A 17,172-nucleotide genomic window follows, 5' to 3' on the forward strand; every position below is an offset into this window, starting at 1 on the left:
ACACTTTCTAAAGTCATTCACCGCTACCCTTACCTTCTTAGCCAGTCTCTTCCTGGCTGCTTTTATAAGGTCCACTGCACAATTCATAGGCTTTCCCATTCCAAGGATCCTGTCCATATCCTTCAACTGTACAAATCAAAATTATCCATTGTAATTATATAAGTAGGAACCAAATTTACTGTGAGTACTCAATTTTAACTGCAATGTGATGTGCAAATTGGTAAGAGCAGGCTACTGAGTGCTCTGCCTTTTCTCCTCAGCCAGAACCTAACAGGCCTCTGATCTCCTAAAAAGCTGTGCTGGGCAAGTCTGGGCCAATCCAAATATGGAGAAGTACAATTTCTTTGGCACTCTTATTACATAGAATAGGATTTTACATGAATTCTGTCCTTCATTTTCTGCTGACATCACTCTAGTTGACATCTCCTTTGTTTCATTGCCTACAGCTCCCTGAAAAACTGGAGCACTTGTTTAGCTTGATTCCATAGGAATGGATGCTTGGGAGTAAATATAACAACTCCAGGACTATTTCTCCTTTCCTGAGCAACCAGGGCTTAAACAGAATCACCTGCTAAGGTGGTAAGAAATTCTCCAAGAACATTCTGGAACCATTAGTTTTCTTGGGCAGACTGTCTTAACTGGGCCTCCTCTCCCAGAGAGACTTTGTCCCAGCAAACCTAAATCCCACTAAGTAGTGATCTGAAATTGCAGGAAGTTCCTCTTTTCCCAAATCACCATCACCTTATGCTACACAGAAAACAAGATCCAAAATTTGGCTTGCTGAATGAGTGAACAGATACTAATTGAGACAGACCCATGGTTGCCCCGACACAATAATCCATGGAGACTCCAGCACAAAATTGTGGCCCTCTGGTGTTTTAGCTCTTAACTTCATCACTGTTAGCCAGCCAAATGGAGTTGGCCAAAGTATCTGGAGAGTGACAAGCTGCCCATCCCTGTTTTAAAACTGTGCAGCAAGCAGAAATCCAATAGTTTAAGCTTTCCTATCATTAACCCACCTGCATCTCAGAAAAAGTGTTCACTTACCTAATTTCTGTCGATTTAACACCTCTTACTTAAGGAGTATGAGCCCTGCCAGAAGAAAAAAGATACCCACATAATCTTACATTCAGTTGCAATAAAAAGCATCCAGAAAATAGTTCAAATCCATAGACAAAAATCTGATTCTTCAATAATATGCAATGTTGTGTTTATATTTTGTTTCTAATTTCTATGGAAATGTTTAAAGCATACTATTCTTAGCAAAAATGGAGAACAACTATTTTAGTTACCAATATTAATTAGGTCATTAAAAAACCCCCTAGATGACTGGCATTCAGTATCGTTGTTTTGACTTCAGCTTTAATGAAATGAATATTAAACACTTAGGAGCTCTCTTTAGCTTTGACTTTTTTTAAACAATGTTTATTGTACATACACTGCAATTCACGTTCCTCTACAATTGTCATAGCAATCATTTTACCACTGATATTATTATCCCCTGAAGATGGTCTGTGGATAGGCCTGTCCTAGCATCCCCTGCTAGGCTGTCCCAGTTTTACAAACAGCAAATCGTGTCAGTATATTCTACAGGGAAATGGAGGTGGGGAGAAACACCCTATTTTCAAAAGGAAAAAAAAAAGGGGGGGGGAGGCAGTGGATGCTACAATAGTGTCAACTACACTATGGGGTTGTTTATTGACCCTTGGCAACAGAATCACTATTCACTTAAATGAAGTCTCCTGCTGTGACTTCACAAAAATAACTAGATGAGCCTTTACCCACCCACCACCCTTTAAGTGTAGCTTACTCTAATAAGAACATATGCTGCTGTTGTTACACACACACACACACACACACAGCCTGATCTCACCCCCACCTCGTAAAAAAAGTCAGGGAAATACAAAGGACTCCTGCCTTTGACTAACTCTAAAGTTGCTTTTTAGGATTTTATATAGTTATAAGCACAAATGTAAAACTTGTTAATATTCTTGCTTTTCTTGTTTTTGCTATTCCTATTGAAGAAAATACATGGATAGCCAGTATCAGACATCTCTAATACTGAAGGGGCTAGCAATGAAATCAGCATGACCTTGTTGCTGCCTGTCCCAGCCCTACAGCAGCCACATCAGAACAGACATGTCTTTCCTCTCAGCAACGACAAGTTCCACCAACATTACCTGCTAGCCCACTGCTCCAGACCAGCCAAGCCTGCTGCAGGATCTGCGTGGAACCATGGCCAGAGAGATGCTCCATGGCAGGGATGAATTCTACTGTTGGACCTTGGACCCCTGCTGGTATGTTCCTTTCTCTTTTGTTGCAGGCAGCAAAAGAGGAGGCGAGTGCATGTCTGTAACTACCAGGCTGGATTGGCCAGGAGCTGGAGAAGGAAACTAGGCAGATCCCACCCACAGACTAAGGCCAGGTCATGTCAGAACATGAATATAGAAAGTTGCCTTATATCAATGCAAACTATTGGTTCACATTGATTAGCAGAAATTCTTCAAGGTTTCATGAAGAAATCTTGGTCAGCCTTAACTGGAGATCCTGGAAACTGAACCCATGATTTCTTCCTCTAAGCTAAAGCCATTCACTTCCAGAAACCCAGAAACTGTGGCTTGTTCCATAGCAGGTAGTGCCTTGGAGTCAATGTTCATACATTTCAGTTCATGTGTACTGGCAAGACACAAAGCACCCATCAGTCCACTTAGAGATTTAATTGCTGGAGTACTGGAGCTTAAAACTGAAGAATTTAGAAAACCACATGAACAAAATTATAACGAGGCATAATTTTGACTAATATAGGTAAAGGTAAAGGTTTCCCCTTGATGTTACGTCCAGTCATGCCTGACTCTAGGGGGCGGTGCTCATCTCCGTTTCCTGGCCGAGGGAGCCAGCGTTTGTCCGCAGACAGTCTCCGTGGTCATGTGGCCGGCATGACTAAACACCAAAGTGCACGGAACGCTGTTACCTGCCCACCAAAGTGGTACCTTTTTATCTACTTGCATTTGCATGCTTTCGAACTGCAAGGTTGGCAGGAGCTGGGATGTAGCAACAGGAACTCACTCCATTGTGCAGATTTGAACCAGCGACCTTTCAATCAACCAGCCCAGCAGCACAGCGGATTAAACCACTGCGCCACCTGCAGTCCCCTAATATAGGTACGTGCATAAAATTATCTGAGTAGGCAAAATATATTAGTCAGAGATATATAATTATGTATAATGTTTTGTACTAAATTTCACTTAACATAATTCATTTATGGATTTTATTTTTATGAATATATGCATTTTGGTGCACTCTTTCCACGCACAATTTTATATGCATGGTTTTGAGTAGAAAATTGCATCACAAAATTCTGAAACTTGCAAATCATAAATGTATTTGAATTTGTGTATTTCTCTTCCTTCAAATTTCTCTCCTATTCCTATTCAGAATGCATCACCGGAGCCCTAAACCCAACTGCTGCTCCTGCTGCCACTGATGCCTGCTTGTCTGCATTTTCTGCCTGGCCTAAAGAAAAAAGGCAGGAGAGTGACATGAGTAAAAAGGAGGAGCTGCAACTACTTTTGCATCCTCATTCACTTGAGCTTTGCTTCTAGACAAGAATGCTCAAATCAAAAGAATGGGGAAGGGACCTATCCTTTTGTGGTTGCTCTCCATGGATTCAGGGGAGTTTCAGAAAGCTAGAGAGGGTATGCTTTTGGCTTTTTCCTGTGTGTTTGGCCAAGGAAGGCAGTCTGGTTTTTAGCACTGCATTTCTGTCAATGAAGATCCACCAATGTCATACCATAATCCAAACTCATAGTAGGTGCAGGCCTCAGTGGGAGTTGAGCCTACAGGCAAAGGGAGAATGAACAGATGAGGAAAATGAAGAGAGAGACCACTGAGAATATTATGCTTGGGGGCATCCCAAAAACTCTAGCTGGCACAAGTCCTAGACATCTGACCACTAAATACAACTTTTTCTTAATTATTTTAAATGGAGTCACACCACTTTTCAGGATTTTTTCGACATTGTGCCCCACAACATTCTGATAAACAAATTAGCAAAAAGTGGATTAGAGAGAAAAACTATTAGGTGGATCCAAACTTGGTTGTTAAACCAAACACAAACATCAATGGCACCTTCTCAAAATGGAGGGAGGTAACTAGTGGGGTGGTATGTATTTCAGTATATACTAAACTTCTTATATTGTTCTGCAGGGGAAAAGAGTTATTTTAATGGGTAGAGGAGCAGGTTCTGATATGAAAGAGGAAGTGTCATACATCCTTAACAAAGCAGAAAGTCAATCAGCCCACAGTTGCTTTCCTACTTACCATACATTCCTCCCATTTTCTCTTTTTTTTCCTATCCCTTTGAAAAATAAAATAAAATGTGGAATGCCTTCAAATGTTTCCATTGTCCTTTTGCCTCTAGGAACAACTAGCTGAAAAGACTCCAGATATACATGAACTCTCAGAAGTCAATCACATTATCTTCAATGGTTTTATTTAGAAGTAAATCACATTGACTTCATTGGCACTTACTCTTGGAAAGCCAGTCTGGGAAGGGGTTGCACTTGTTTTTGGAAATTGCTTTTGGAAGGAGGAGAATGGGAGTACTGATGCTATTGGCTTCATCCCATCCCTTTCACATTGATTTTTGTGAGGGACAGGAGAACTAATTTAACCCCCCTTAAAAAAAAGCACTTTGCACTTGTTTATGGCTAATGGTAAGGAAAATAATTTTTAAAGGGTCATTTCCTACCTGTAATCACCTTTCAGCTCCCACTACATCTTCCACAAATGTATTTGTGTATGACACAAGATCATGTTGCAACACAGTGGAAACTGTTATTCTTATTACCCTGTGCTCCAACACTGGTAAATACATTCTGCATGAATACTATGACTGTACTCCGTGATAAATGGAAGTAGCTCTGCTACAGAGCTCACCTGAGAGTGTTTCCTGCCCCGGAGGAGTGTACTCTGTGTGAATCACCTCTCTGGGTGCGCATTCCTGACCAGAAGGCGGAAGGCCAGAGCAATGGCTTCTGTATATGGACTCATTTGTGAGCTGGTAGTTCTGCTACCACTCTCCATAGACAGCCCATAAACCATTTCCAGTTTAGGCTTTGCAGTGCTCACAAACTGCAAGCTTTTAAAATCCATGAGAAGAGCTGCTTATTCTGTAGGTGCATGATTTTATTACTATCTCATACTTAGCTAAAATTACTGCATTCATTATACTCTATAGCAAGCCCCACCACTACCACAGAATTTATACCTTATGAAAGTGGCACTTTTCAGGTGCAGATGAATACAGCCCATCTGTCTACAGGGAGCAAGAAAGGCAAAAACAGATTGGCACTGAATTCTAATGGTTCTCTATCCACTCACCCCCACCTCTTTCTTTCATTCAGCATTTTATGGGGGATAAAATTTACCTTCACTTCCAACACTTTCTATAAAGAGGCTACTGAGCATTCTTAACCTTAAAAACAAAGCAAGGCCTACTTTCGCTTTGGTGCGCATTCGAAATTGTTACAATTGAGCTTTGTGCCTCATTTCACTTTAATAGATATGCTACTAAAATGTTGCCCGCAGTTACCAAGTATAAGTAATGAAAGACCCTGGTTGTTGCTTGTCACATTAATTGAAAGGGGAAGGGAGAAAGAAAGGGAGAATTTTTTCATTAAAATCGCAAAGAAAAACATACACTAAGAAATGCTTCAAAGGAAATGTATTTATACTGAATCAATCTAAATGAATGTTATGCTATTAGATGTAACATCTGGTGAATGACACAAGAATATTCAGTAGCATCTGGTGTAATATTTAATAAGGACTAAAATTCTTAAGTGACAATTCAGTCTATGAACAAATCTGTGTGATCAGCAGCTAATTTTGAAAAGGAGATGCATAATGAATAATGTTTGTTTGTGTGTACTTTACTAGCGCTGTTGGCAGGAATTGTGTTTGTTTGTGTTTATTTATTTATTTCATTTTTATACCTCCCAGTAGAAGTGGCTTTCTGTCTAATATTGTTATTTGTGTACTATGAACTATATGGTCAAGTGGCAAAAGCACAACGTACATTATATGTAACATATAGGCTACATCTGAAAATAGTTGTGATTTGTCATCTGTGACGCAAACTGCATACAATTTAGATGCAAATTTCCATCCAGCTAAAGCCTGAAGGTCAGTTTAAGCAGCATGAGTGGCCATTTGGACATCAGAGGCCTTCAGATGCCTCTCATATCGTATCAGCCAACCCCGTTTGGTCAGTGCGAGTCACACTGACCAGTGTGAGTCACACTGACCAGTGGCAGGTGTGGGCACCCCCACCTCACCGGCCCACACCCACCACTGCCACCTTTCAACTGGCCCCCCTGTTGAAAAAGTTTGAGGACCCTTGCTTTTACTTCATGCATGTTCCTGTCCCAGCTAGGCCGACACTCCCAGAGGCCATGGTCAGCTTCACCAGGGCATCATGTTTTGTGCTGATAATCTCTGCTGACATCTTTCCCTGTGTGTGCACAGTGGGACAATTTCCCTTCACCTCACCAACTCGCACAGGTTGTCCCTTTCCTACACAGATACTCTTCCTCCCAAGGTGGCAAGGGTGGCCTTAGGCCCTTGCTTCTTCCCCAGGCTGTAGGTGTTATGTGCTTTTCCTGCCCCTGGTTCCAGTCCTCCTACTGCCTCTGTCTTCTTGCTGTTGCTTTCCTCTTTCTTCTCCCATTATGTCCGCTTCCATGTCCTCTCCCTCTTGCTCTCCCCCATCTTCCTCTTATTTCACATCACCCCACCTCTGCCCTTTCATCCACATGTTCCCTCTCTGGGAGAAACACCTGAAAACCTGGGCATTCAGTGTTTGGCCACCCACATGCCTGCCCTGCCCAACACCCTGTCGCCAAAGGTCTTAATATCCCAGGAGCTGGCTTGACTGTCTCTCTTTATTCCCCACATAGCATCCCCCTTGAGTTATCAGGTAGGGGATGGCGAGCTCCACCAACCCTTCATTTAAGTGACAATTGTGCAGTATAAACACGTGATTCCATGCAGGTTCTCTTGGGCAATTCTGAGCTTGAACCATGGTAATGGGTTCACAGCCACTATGATTACAAGTACTCTGACCATATTCTATCTTACAAAGATTTAAAAGTGGCAGCGAGCCATCTTCCTATGACATCCCATTCCTTCTAACAGAAGCATGAGAAAGCCAACCCTCCTGCAAATTTTGCCGTTTCCAGAGCTTCATAGAGCAGAGACTTAATAGTGATATATTAATTTGGAAATCTAGCAGAATTGTGAGGTTTTGGACAGATATTTTAAATGTATTGCTTTCGACATGCATGTATATAACAGGAAGCTCAAAAAGCACTTTTTTTTGGTTAAAAATCACTTACAAAAATTGTCCTGGTATATAAGCTGGCAAGCATAATGTGAATAGATACAGAATGCTGCATTGCTAAATGCTTATTTAACAGCTTTCAGTCGTTTTTATGAATCTTCTATAATATATAAATTAAACATCACTGGGAAGTGATAGGATATGAGCATCTTATTTGATTCAACTTGCTGAATATCAAGATAAATAAAATTAATAGAAATTATGTACCTAATTAATTAGGTTAATGGTAAGTTTTCTAAAAAGCACCATTCTGATGATGACAGAAACATAAACTGTAATAAAAAGCATGGTCTCAGACACAAGGTATATTGGCTGGCTTTAAACAATAGTTTTGCAGACAACCATCAGCTAGCTTGTGAATCTAACTGAATAAGTTCATTAACTGCTGGGTCTGGGTTATCTTTCATTAGACATGTCTTACTGCTTACAAGTAAACTCTCTGCAAGATGGGACTTCATTTAACATGTAAGCAGAACAGCTAATTAGCAGCTCATTTCCCACCCTTTCCTACTCTGTCTCACATTGCACAACTAATTGTTGTTGTTGTTGTTGTTATTAGTTGCGAAGTCATGTCCGACCCATCGTGACCCCATGGACAACATTCCTCCAGGCTTTCCTGTCCTCCACCATCCCCCGGAGTCCACTCAAGCTCTCACCAACTGCTTCATCTAGCCGCCTCATCCTCTGCCATCCCCTTCTTCATTTGCTATCTATTGTTCCCAGCATTAGGCTCTTCTTCAGGGAGTCCTTCCTTCTCATTAGGTGGCCAAAGTATTTGAGTTTCATCTTCAGTATCTGGCCTTCTAAAGAACAGTCAGGGTTGATCTCCTCTAGGACTAACTGGATTGATTGCCTTGCAGTCCAAGGGACTCGCAGGAGTCTTCTCCAGCACCACAATTCAAAGGCCTCAATCCTTTGGTGCTTGGCCTTCCTTATGGTCCAGCTTTCGCAGCCATACATTGCAACTGGGAAAACCACAGCCTTGACTATACGCACTTTTGTTGGCAGGGTGATGTCTCTGCTTTTTAGTATGCTGTCCAGATTTGCCATAGCTTTCCTCCCCAGGAGCAAGCGTCTTTTAATTTCTTGGCTGCAGTTCCCATCTGCGGTGATCTTGGAGCCCAGGAAAATAAAATCTGTCACTACCTCCATTTCTTCCCCAACTATTTGCCTGGAAGTGAGAAGACTGGATGCCATGATCTTAGCTTTCTTAATGTTGCGTTTCAAGTCAACTTTTGCACTCTCTTCCTTCACCTACATCAAGAGGCTCTTTAGTTCCTGCCACTTTCTGCCACTAGAGTGGTATCATATGCATATCTGAGGGTGTTAATATTTCTCCCAGCAATCTTAATTCCAACTGGTGATTCATCTAGGCCCGCCTTTCTCCTGATGTGCTCTGCATATAAGTTAAATAGGCAGGGCGAAGTATACAGCCTTGCCGAACTCCTTTCTCAATTTTGAACCAATCAGTGGTTCTGTGTCCAGTTCTCACTGTTGCTTCTTGACCCGCATATAAATTTCTCAAGAGATGGTCCGGTACTCCCATCTCTTTAAGAACTTGCCACAATTTGTTGTGATCCACGCAATCAATGAAGCAGAAGCAGATGTTTTTCTGGAACTCGCATGCTTTCTCCATGATCCAGCATATGTTGGTAATTTGATCTCTAGTTCCTCTCCCTCTTCAAAATCCTGCCTGTACTTCTGGTAGTTCTCGGTCCAGATGCTGCTGGAGCCTAGCTTGTAGGATTTTGAGCATAATTTTGCTAGCATGTGAAATGAGTGCAATGGTGCGGTAGTTTGAACATTCTTTGGCATTGCCCTTCTTTGGGATTGGAATGTAAACTGATCTTTTCCAATCCTGTGACCACTGTTGAGTTTTCCAAATTTGCTGGCATATTGATTGTTGCACTTTTACTGTGTTGTCTTTTAAGATTTTGAATAGCTCAGCTGGAATACTGTCACCTCCACTAGCTTTGTCGTTGCTCAGACTTCCTAAGGCCCATTTGACTTCACATTCCGGGATGTCTGGCTCGAGGTCAGTGATCATCCCATCGTGGTTATCAGGGACGTTAAGCTCTTTCTTGTATAGTTCCTCTGTGTAATCTTGCCACCTCTTCTTAATCTCTTCTGCCTCTGTTAGGTCCCTGCCATTTTGGTCCTTTATCATGCCCATCTTTGCATGAAACATTCTCTTCATATCTCCAATTTTCTTGAAGAGATCTCTGGTCCTCCCTATTCTATTTTTGTCTTCTATTTCTTTGCACTGTTCATTTAAGAAGGCATTCTTATCTCTTCTAGCTATTCTCTGGAATTCTGCATTCAATTGGGTGTATCTTTTTCCCTTTCTCCCTTGCCTTTCACTTCCCTTCTTTCCTCAGCTATTTGTAAAGCTTCCTCAGACAGCCATTTTGCTTTCTTGCATTTCTTTTTCTTTGGGATGGTTTTAGTTGCTACCTCTTGTACAACGTTGCGAACCTCCGTCCATAGTTCTTCAGGCACTCTTTCTAACAGATCTAATTCCTTAAATCTATTTGTCACATCTACTGTATATTCATCAGGATTCGATTTAGGTCATACTTGAGTGGCTTAGTGCTTTTCCCTACTTTCTTCAATTTAAGCCTAAAGTTTGCAACAAGAAGCTCATGCCAGTCAGCTCCTGGTCTAGTTTTTACTGACTGTATAGAGCTTCTCCATCTTTGGCTGCAGAGCACATAGTCAATCTGATTTCTGTGTTGACCGTCTGTCCATGTGTAGAGTCGTCTCTTGGGTTGTTGGAAAAGAGTGTTTGCTATGACCATTGTATTCTCTTGACAAAATTCTATCAGCCTGTGCCCTGCTTCATTTTGTATTCCAAGGCCAAACTTGCTTGTTATTCCGGCTATCTTTTGGCTTCCTACTTTAGCATTCCAATCTCCCATGATGATAAGGACATCATTTTTGGGTGTTAATTCTAGAAGGTGTTGTAGGCCTTCACCAAACTGGTCACCTTCAGACTCTTCAGCACCAGTGGTTGGGGCATAGGCTTGGACTATTGTGATGTTGAATGATTAGCCTTGGATTCGAACTGAGAACATTCTGTCATTTTGGAGATTGTATCCCAATACTGCTTTTCCTACTCTTTTATTGACTATGAAGGCTACTCCATTTCTTCGGAGGGATTCTTGCCCTCAGTAGTATACCTGATGGTCATCTGAATTAAATTCACCCATTCCTGTCCATTTTAGTTCACTGATTCCTAAGATGTTGATGTTCAGTCTTGTCATCTCTTGTTTGAACACGTCCAGCTTGCCTTGATTCATGGATCTTACATTCCAGGTTCCTATGGAGTATAGATCTTTGCAGCATCAGACTTTCCTTTCACCACCAGATACATCTGCAACTGAGTGTCCTTTTGGCTTTGACCCAGTCGCTTCAATCTTTCTGGTGCTACTAGTACTAGCCCTCTGCTCTTCCCCAGTAGCATATTGGACACCTTCCAACCTGAGGGGCTCATCTTCAAGTGTCATATCTTTTTGCCTTTTGGTACTGTTCATAAGGTTTTCATGGCAAAGATACTGGAGTGGGCTGCCATTTCCTTCTCCAGTGGATCACGTTTTGTCAGAGCTCTCTGCTATGACCTGTTCATCTTGGTTGGCCCTGCATGGCATAGCTCATAGCTTCACTGAGCTACGCAAGCCCCTTCGCCATGACAAGGCAGTGATCCATGAAGGAGGCACAACTAATACACTTCAGTAAAAGGGAAGATTCAGTGAAATGCCATTGTGAACACATTAGAATTCCAAATAGTTGTGGCAATGTATTTCAAATGTAAATTAGTTTTAATTTCCATAACTACTTGGGAATAATAATAAATTTCTTAATTGTTATTCACCTTCAGTTGGAAAGACCATATAACTTTTTCTGAACTGACCACATGATTCTGATGGCATCCCATTAATAAGCTGTTCTCTTAATTCATATATTTTTTAAATAAAATATACTTTGAATCCCATGCAACTCTTTAAAAGAGTCACATGCATATTCTCTTTAGTTTCTGCAAAAAAGAAGGTGGAAGGAACATAAGATTAAGAACTTTTTTCTTTCTTTTCTGTTTTTTTTTTTTTAAACACAGTCAATAATCACAGTATTTCGTCAAGCTGATTTTTTTACGATGGTGTATCTTTTGAGCATGCACTACCTAAGTTACTTTATGTGGGATTCATACTATGATTTTTAATTTTAAAAAGAATAAACTATATTGTTAAGTAGTTAACAAAGTTTTATTCATGACTTCTGGCCACACAACCTAATCAATGTGTGACAGACAGCAGTATGAATGGAGCCTACATGAAAACAGGTGCACACACACACAGGTTCCCTTCACAGGGTCAGGAACCTTGGTCAGCCAGAGTACCAGCTGCTCTTGAAAGAGTCCTGCACATGTACATATGGGACCCTCTGGACTAATGCAGAGGGGTATAGCTGGTACATGCTTGTATTTAGGGGGCAGGGATAGCCAGTCTGCTCTTGAAAGCAATGTGTATGTTCAGTACCATGGGTACAAAACAAATGAATATAGTAAATGTAATTGCAGATACAGCTCGTTTACTTATTAGGACATATCATTCCCTCCCAACACACATCAACCGAAGCATTTCTGTGTTGCCACTTGGCAGAAAGGCGAGAGGGCAGCAGAACTCAGAAGAAATCAGTACGAAGTACACCAGTGGTAACATATTAACCTGTCCAGCAGACCTGAAGTATTATCTGGGCACCCAGTGGGCAATCTAATCATGCTGAAGTAAAACAAATGTACAGCTCAGGTTTCCATAAGAGACACATTAGCATATCTGGAGGGTGAATAGCGTAGGTTCAGTCTTCTGAAGTATTCAGTAACCAAGTGCATTTCGGCATACCAAAATGTGTCTGGATGAGGTAGAAAACTCATCTGCCAATCCAGACAGTGGTGTGCAGCTGAAGCTCTTCACCTTGGGGGTGCTCCAGTCCTGGGCTTGTAAATGGCTGATGAATGGTGGATAGTACTATGACCAGGAGTGCTTTTTACAAGCTCTGTCTTGTATACCAGCTGAAATCTTATCTGGAACAGTCAGACTTCACCTCTGTTACTCACACACTGGTTGCTACCATGCTCAATTAATGCAATGCATTTTATCAAAAGCACCTCTGAAAATTAGTCCAGAAGCTGCAGCTGGTATACAGTGTGGCTTTTCAGACATGATGGAGGCCAAGAAGTCTGAAGATGTAACTCCATTTTTTGTATTAGCAGCACTGACTGCCAGCAAGCTTCCAAGCCCAATTCAAAGTATTGAAAGCCCTAAATTGCTTGGGACTCAAATTACTTGTTATTTGAAAGCCTACCTTCATGTATCCAATTCTGACTCTAAATAAAATAAAGTTCAATTAGGTCAATGGACACAAGAGACAGGGCTTTCTTGACATTGGCCCCAATTTTTGGAACTCTGTATATATTGATTTATGCTCTGGGCTTTCTGTCCATGTTTGCAGGTAAGCCTTGAACATCTTAGGAATATAGGAAGAGCCATGGTAGATCAAACCACAATCCATCTATTCCAGCATTCAGTTCAAACACGGGTCACAGGAAGTCCACAAGCAGGACATGAACACAACAGCAGACTCCCACCTTTCTTTCCCAGCAAAGGGTATATATAGGTATACTGGCTTTGATACAGATACTAAGGTGCCAACCTTTAACTGAAGTGTAATAAGCATTGTATTTCAGAACACACAATGTACTCTGTTTATTTGTTCAGGTTGCTCTGATTTTTGGACACTGCTTTGTGACAGCACAACCCTAAAAAGCAACATAAAAGCTACATAAGTAAATATTAGTAGACTTTTTTCTTTCCTTTATTTGTTAACTATACTAGCCATTTTGCAGAAGTCTTGGCTAGCAGAAGGCATCTTTTTTGAGGAAACTGTTTGATCTTCAAGGACTTTCCACATCACAGGCTAGTAACAAAGTTTGTACTAAGCATTTACAATCGCACCCTTACTTGGCTGTGTGTCAAGGAAGCAATACACTGAAGGAAAACATAGAAACATTTAGAAGTTATATGCAATACTGGTTTCTAATCTTGGCTTTGGTTATATGCACTGACAGCGTCACAGCTGCCCTATTGCAATTTCTTTGGAATTTTTTGATAAAGAAGGACAATGACATTAATTTGAGGTCTTTGCAATACAGAGAAAGAAGGAGGGAGGGAGGGAGGGAAACAGTAACATGAAAATAGCTTCAAATGTTGGCTATTAAAGTATTTTAACCTGATGGAACAGTATTCTATTGCTGGGCAGGGCAGGCATGCGGGTGTTCAATTCCTAAGAATTAGGGCTACACTAGGCATACAATGAAAGGCATATACACAAAGTGAAATGAGACTGATAAGAAAGGAAGTGCTGGCTTGGCATAAAAAGTACTACATGAGATGGGTTAACAAAGGGACAGTCCATGGCTCAGTGGAAGAGCACTTATTTTCCATGTAGTTTAATCTTCTAGGTTGGGACAGAAAAATGTCTGCCTCACATTTTGGATGAATTCTGCTATAGTAGATATATCAAAGTTTTGACTCAGAATTCAGGATTCAATTTCCAATATTTCTAAGGTTACCTATTATGATCATTAATGTTGAACACCCAACCTCCTGAAATAGGAGATGAGATCCATTTGTCATGTGTTAAAGCATCCTGGAATGCTTTAGAAATAACAGCAGAATTGCTGCCAGAAAAGACTGTATTTTGGTTGTTTCTATAAAGAGGCCTACCTCCCTAAAAGATAAAACAATGAAAATATAACTTTAATGAGCTCCAAGAGTTCCATGATAAGCAGGACAATAAACTCAGTTATCACCTTGGAATATTTGTAAAGCCCATCAGATACAACTATTTATTGTTCCTAAGTCAAATTCTGCCTCAATGTACTTCAGTAATCAAACTGTATGAACTGATTTTACCCTCTTAACCCCATCATAACATCAAAATTAAAACTGAAATGTAGTAAGAAATACTGCAAAATATACTGGGACTGCAATCCAGCCCATAGGTGCGCATGCTTAAGTTCCATTGAAATTCTATATTTAGGTTCTTCAGAAGTGTTCTTCTAATTCCTAGTAAGCAAGTTCACTCTTCCCCAGAAACAATATCCACCATCCCAAACAGCAAGTGAGTGAATGGAAAGCCAGAAATAGAACCCGGTAGATCAATAGATTTGACTGAGAAAGCGTTTGCATTCTCAGGGGTAGAGATCATTGTGTTTCTAAGTGGATCAGAGATATGATCCTTCGGCACTGTGAATGGAATGGAAACTGAATGCCATCAGAGAGAGATGAGTGCTTATGTAGTTAGGCAATACAGCAAAGAATAGAACAGTGGGAGGAATGAAAGGCTGCCTAGAAAATCTTTAAATAAGTTTGGCCTTAAATTCTAATTCCCAGCAAAGAAACTGAGCAATGGATGGAGGGAACACTATACTCTATTGAAAGATCGTTTGTAAACCTAGAATAATATTTGGCACTAATTTTCTTGCCTACTGAGAGATACTACATTCAACATTTTAGAAATTTGTAAACATGTTTTTTATTTGCAAATTGTAGTAATCGGATGAACAAGTGCAGTTTTCAAGATGATAAAGTATTCCCTTTTAATATTAAGATTCCATGACATGTGATATAAGTGCAGACACTGATTGTACACCTCCAAGAAAGAAGCTGAGGAATGTTTCCCATCAATGACTAATGAGCAAGTGTCAGAACAAACCATAATTTGGAAGGGCATTGGTGCAGAGTTTATGAAGGTAACTTGCAAGGGGCAGGTTTACAACATCTGAATATTGATACCCAGAGAAAACAGTTAGAAAAGTGATCGACTGTATTGAAGTTGCAGTGAACAAACATATCTTCAAAGATGATGCTATGGCCACCTCCTCCTGATATGTTGAGTAGTATGTTGGAAACTGTCAAAGTATTCCAACCATCGGCCAAGATAAAAAATGCCTTATAGCTCAAAAACTAACCAGGTCAAATCTATCAATCACCTCAATTAAATATAGGAATCTTAAATACACGTCAGACATAGACTCCGCTAACTTCAAATCCAAACATTTACATTATCTACAGAAGCCGATGTAGCACTGTGGGCTACAAGTCAGAAGTGCAACTTAGAATCTCACTTCTCCCATGGGTGGTCTTGGACAAGCCATACTGTCTCTTAGCCTCCATACGCTATCTGCTTTACTTGCCGTGAAAATAATTTCATAAAAGACCTGGATCTCTGTGGTAGCGCACATGCTTTTCATGCAAATAGGATCAGGTCTAGTCTCTAGTCTCTCCAAGTAAGACTGGGGAAACATTCCTGTCTGAAACCCAGGAAAGAACTCCCAATCAGGGTAGATAGTACTGATTCAGATGGAGACTGATCAAGATGCTCCATGTGTTCTCATGTTCCAAACAGTGAAGTAGTGCAGGGTTTTAACTAACCAGGAGCAGATTCTCAGAGTTTGCCCCTTCTCAAAAGTCAGGTAATTACAGATGCTACTGCTCCATTTTTTTTTCTTTTTGTTTGAATGTATCCATTTCTTCCCTCACAGATTAGCATTATCACCAGCACATGAGCTCCTTGGCATTCCAATCACCCACACATTTACATCGTCCACTTTCAACTCTTCATTTAGCAAACATTGATTCCCTCAGTCTTTTTCTTTATATCTTAATCAGGCATTCTAGAAGTAATGTACTGGCCCATATCCTGGGGGTGGGTATACTAACCAAGCTGCTTTTCTCATCTGTAAGAAAGTGAGGAGGGAAGTTTTCAAAAAAAAAAATCTGTAAAATAAGGTTATGCATAAATCAATATTCAGGTTGATGTCTCTATTTTATAAATTATTATTCTGCATTCTGGTAAGGCCACTGTGAAAAAATCTGAACTCTAGCTGAAGGCTTCCTTAGACCCATGTTGATTATTACATGTGTACACATGACAGTCCTATGTCGCAGAAACGTCATATCCTAGTTAACAAGGACCTCATAACTGGCTACACAGAAAGGCAATTCCCTGCCAAGCAATCATGACCAATTGTAGGATCCACAGATTCAGCAAAACAGCTTGTAAGATCAGATTCATTGACATTAGATATTTGTAACTATTTTTGCTCAAGAATAACTTTCAGAAAACATTTTGTCTTTGGAAAAATAAAGAAATAAATTTTGAAAAGCTCAACATATGGGTGCTAAGGCTACAAATATGGATTTCGTGACAAAACATATGGAAGCCCAAGAGGAAAACAAGACTTCTTTGCCAAAAGATTGTTCTGAATTTTTATCCCTTGATAAGAACAGTACAAATCTACCCTTTCATTGTACAACACTGTTTGCCAATGGATTAGAATGTTATAAATTCACATGCAAATTTGACAAAATATTCCACTGTTATCATCTTTATTAGATTTACGAAGGCAGTCCTGCTTATTTTCTGTTATTTTCTTAATCCCTTTCATCATTTAATAGCTCAGAAAGTAATGGATTTTCAGCAAAAAGAAGAAGCTTATTACAATCAATCCTGTTGCGCTGTTGTGTGCTCCTTTTCTGTCTACTCGATGCTTAACTAATGAAACTTATTTTTCTCCAGAAGCTCAACAGAAAATCTTTTTTCTAAGGGAAAAATGTGCTTAATACAGCACTGACTTGTAATACCACAACTACAGTATTCTTCTCCTTTAGGTGGCCACCTAGTCCTTTACAGAGCCCATTAATCATATTGTA

General features: G+C 40.4%; 1 protein-coding gene across 10 annotated transcripts in view; it reads right to left on the reverse strand.

Annotated features, from left to right (window-relative positions):
• Positions 1-17,172, reverse strand: part of ESRRG (estrogen related receptor gamma) — a 637,351-nt gene that overhangs the window by 366,983 nt on the left and 253,196 nt on the right. For 4 of the 10 annotated variants that reach the window (XM_044425928.1, XM_044425845.1, XM_044426404.1 and 1 more), the window contains exons 3-4: positions 1,048-1,092; positions 34-126 (exon numbers count right to left, since the gene is read on the reverse strand). The exons of the other annotated variants lie outside the window; for them this stretch is intronic. In XM_044425928.1, the coding sequence (XP_044281863.1) occupies positions 34-117 (84 nt within the window). In that variant the 5' untranslated portion in view covers positions 118-126; positions 1,048-1,092. The remainder of the gene's footprint in view (positions 1-33; positions 127-1,047; positions 1,093-17,172) is intronic. 10 annotated transcript variants of the gene reach the window in all.

This window comes from Varanus komodoensis, unplaced genomic scaffold (genome assembly GCF_004798865.1).
Source record: "Varanus komodoensis strain SLA01 unplaced genomic scaffold, ASM479886v1 scaffold1, whole genome shotgun sequence".
NCBI classification, from domain to species: Eukaryota; Metazoa; Chordata; class Lepidosauria; order Squamata; family Varanidae; genus Varanus; species Varanus komodoensis.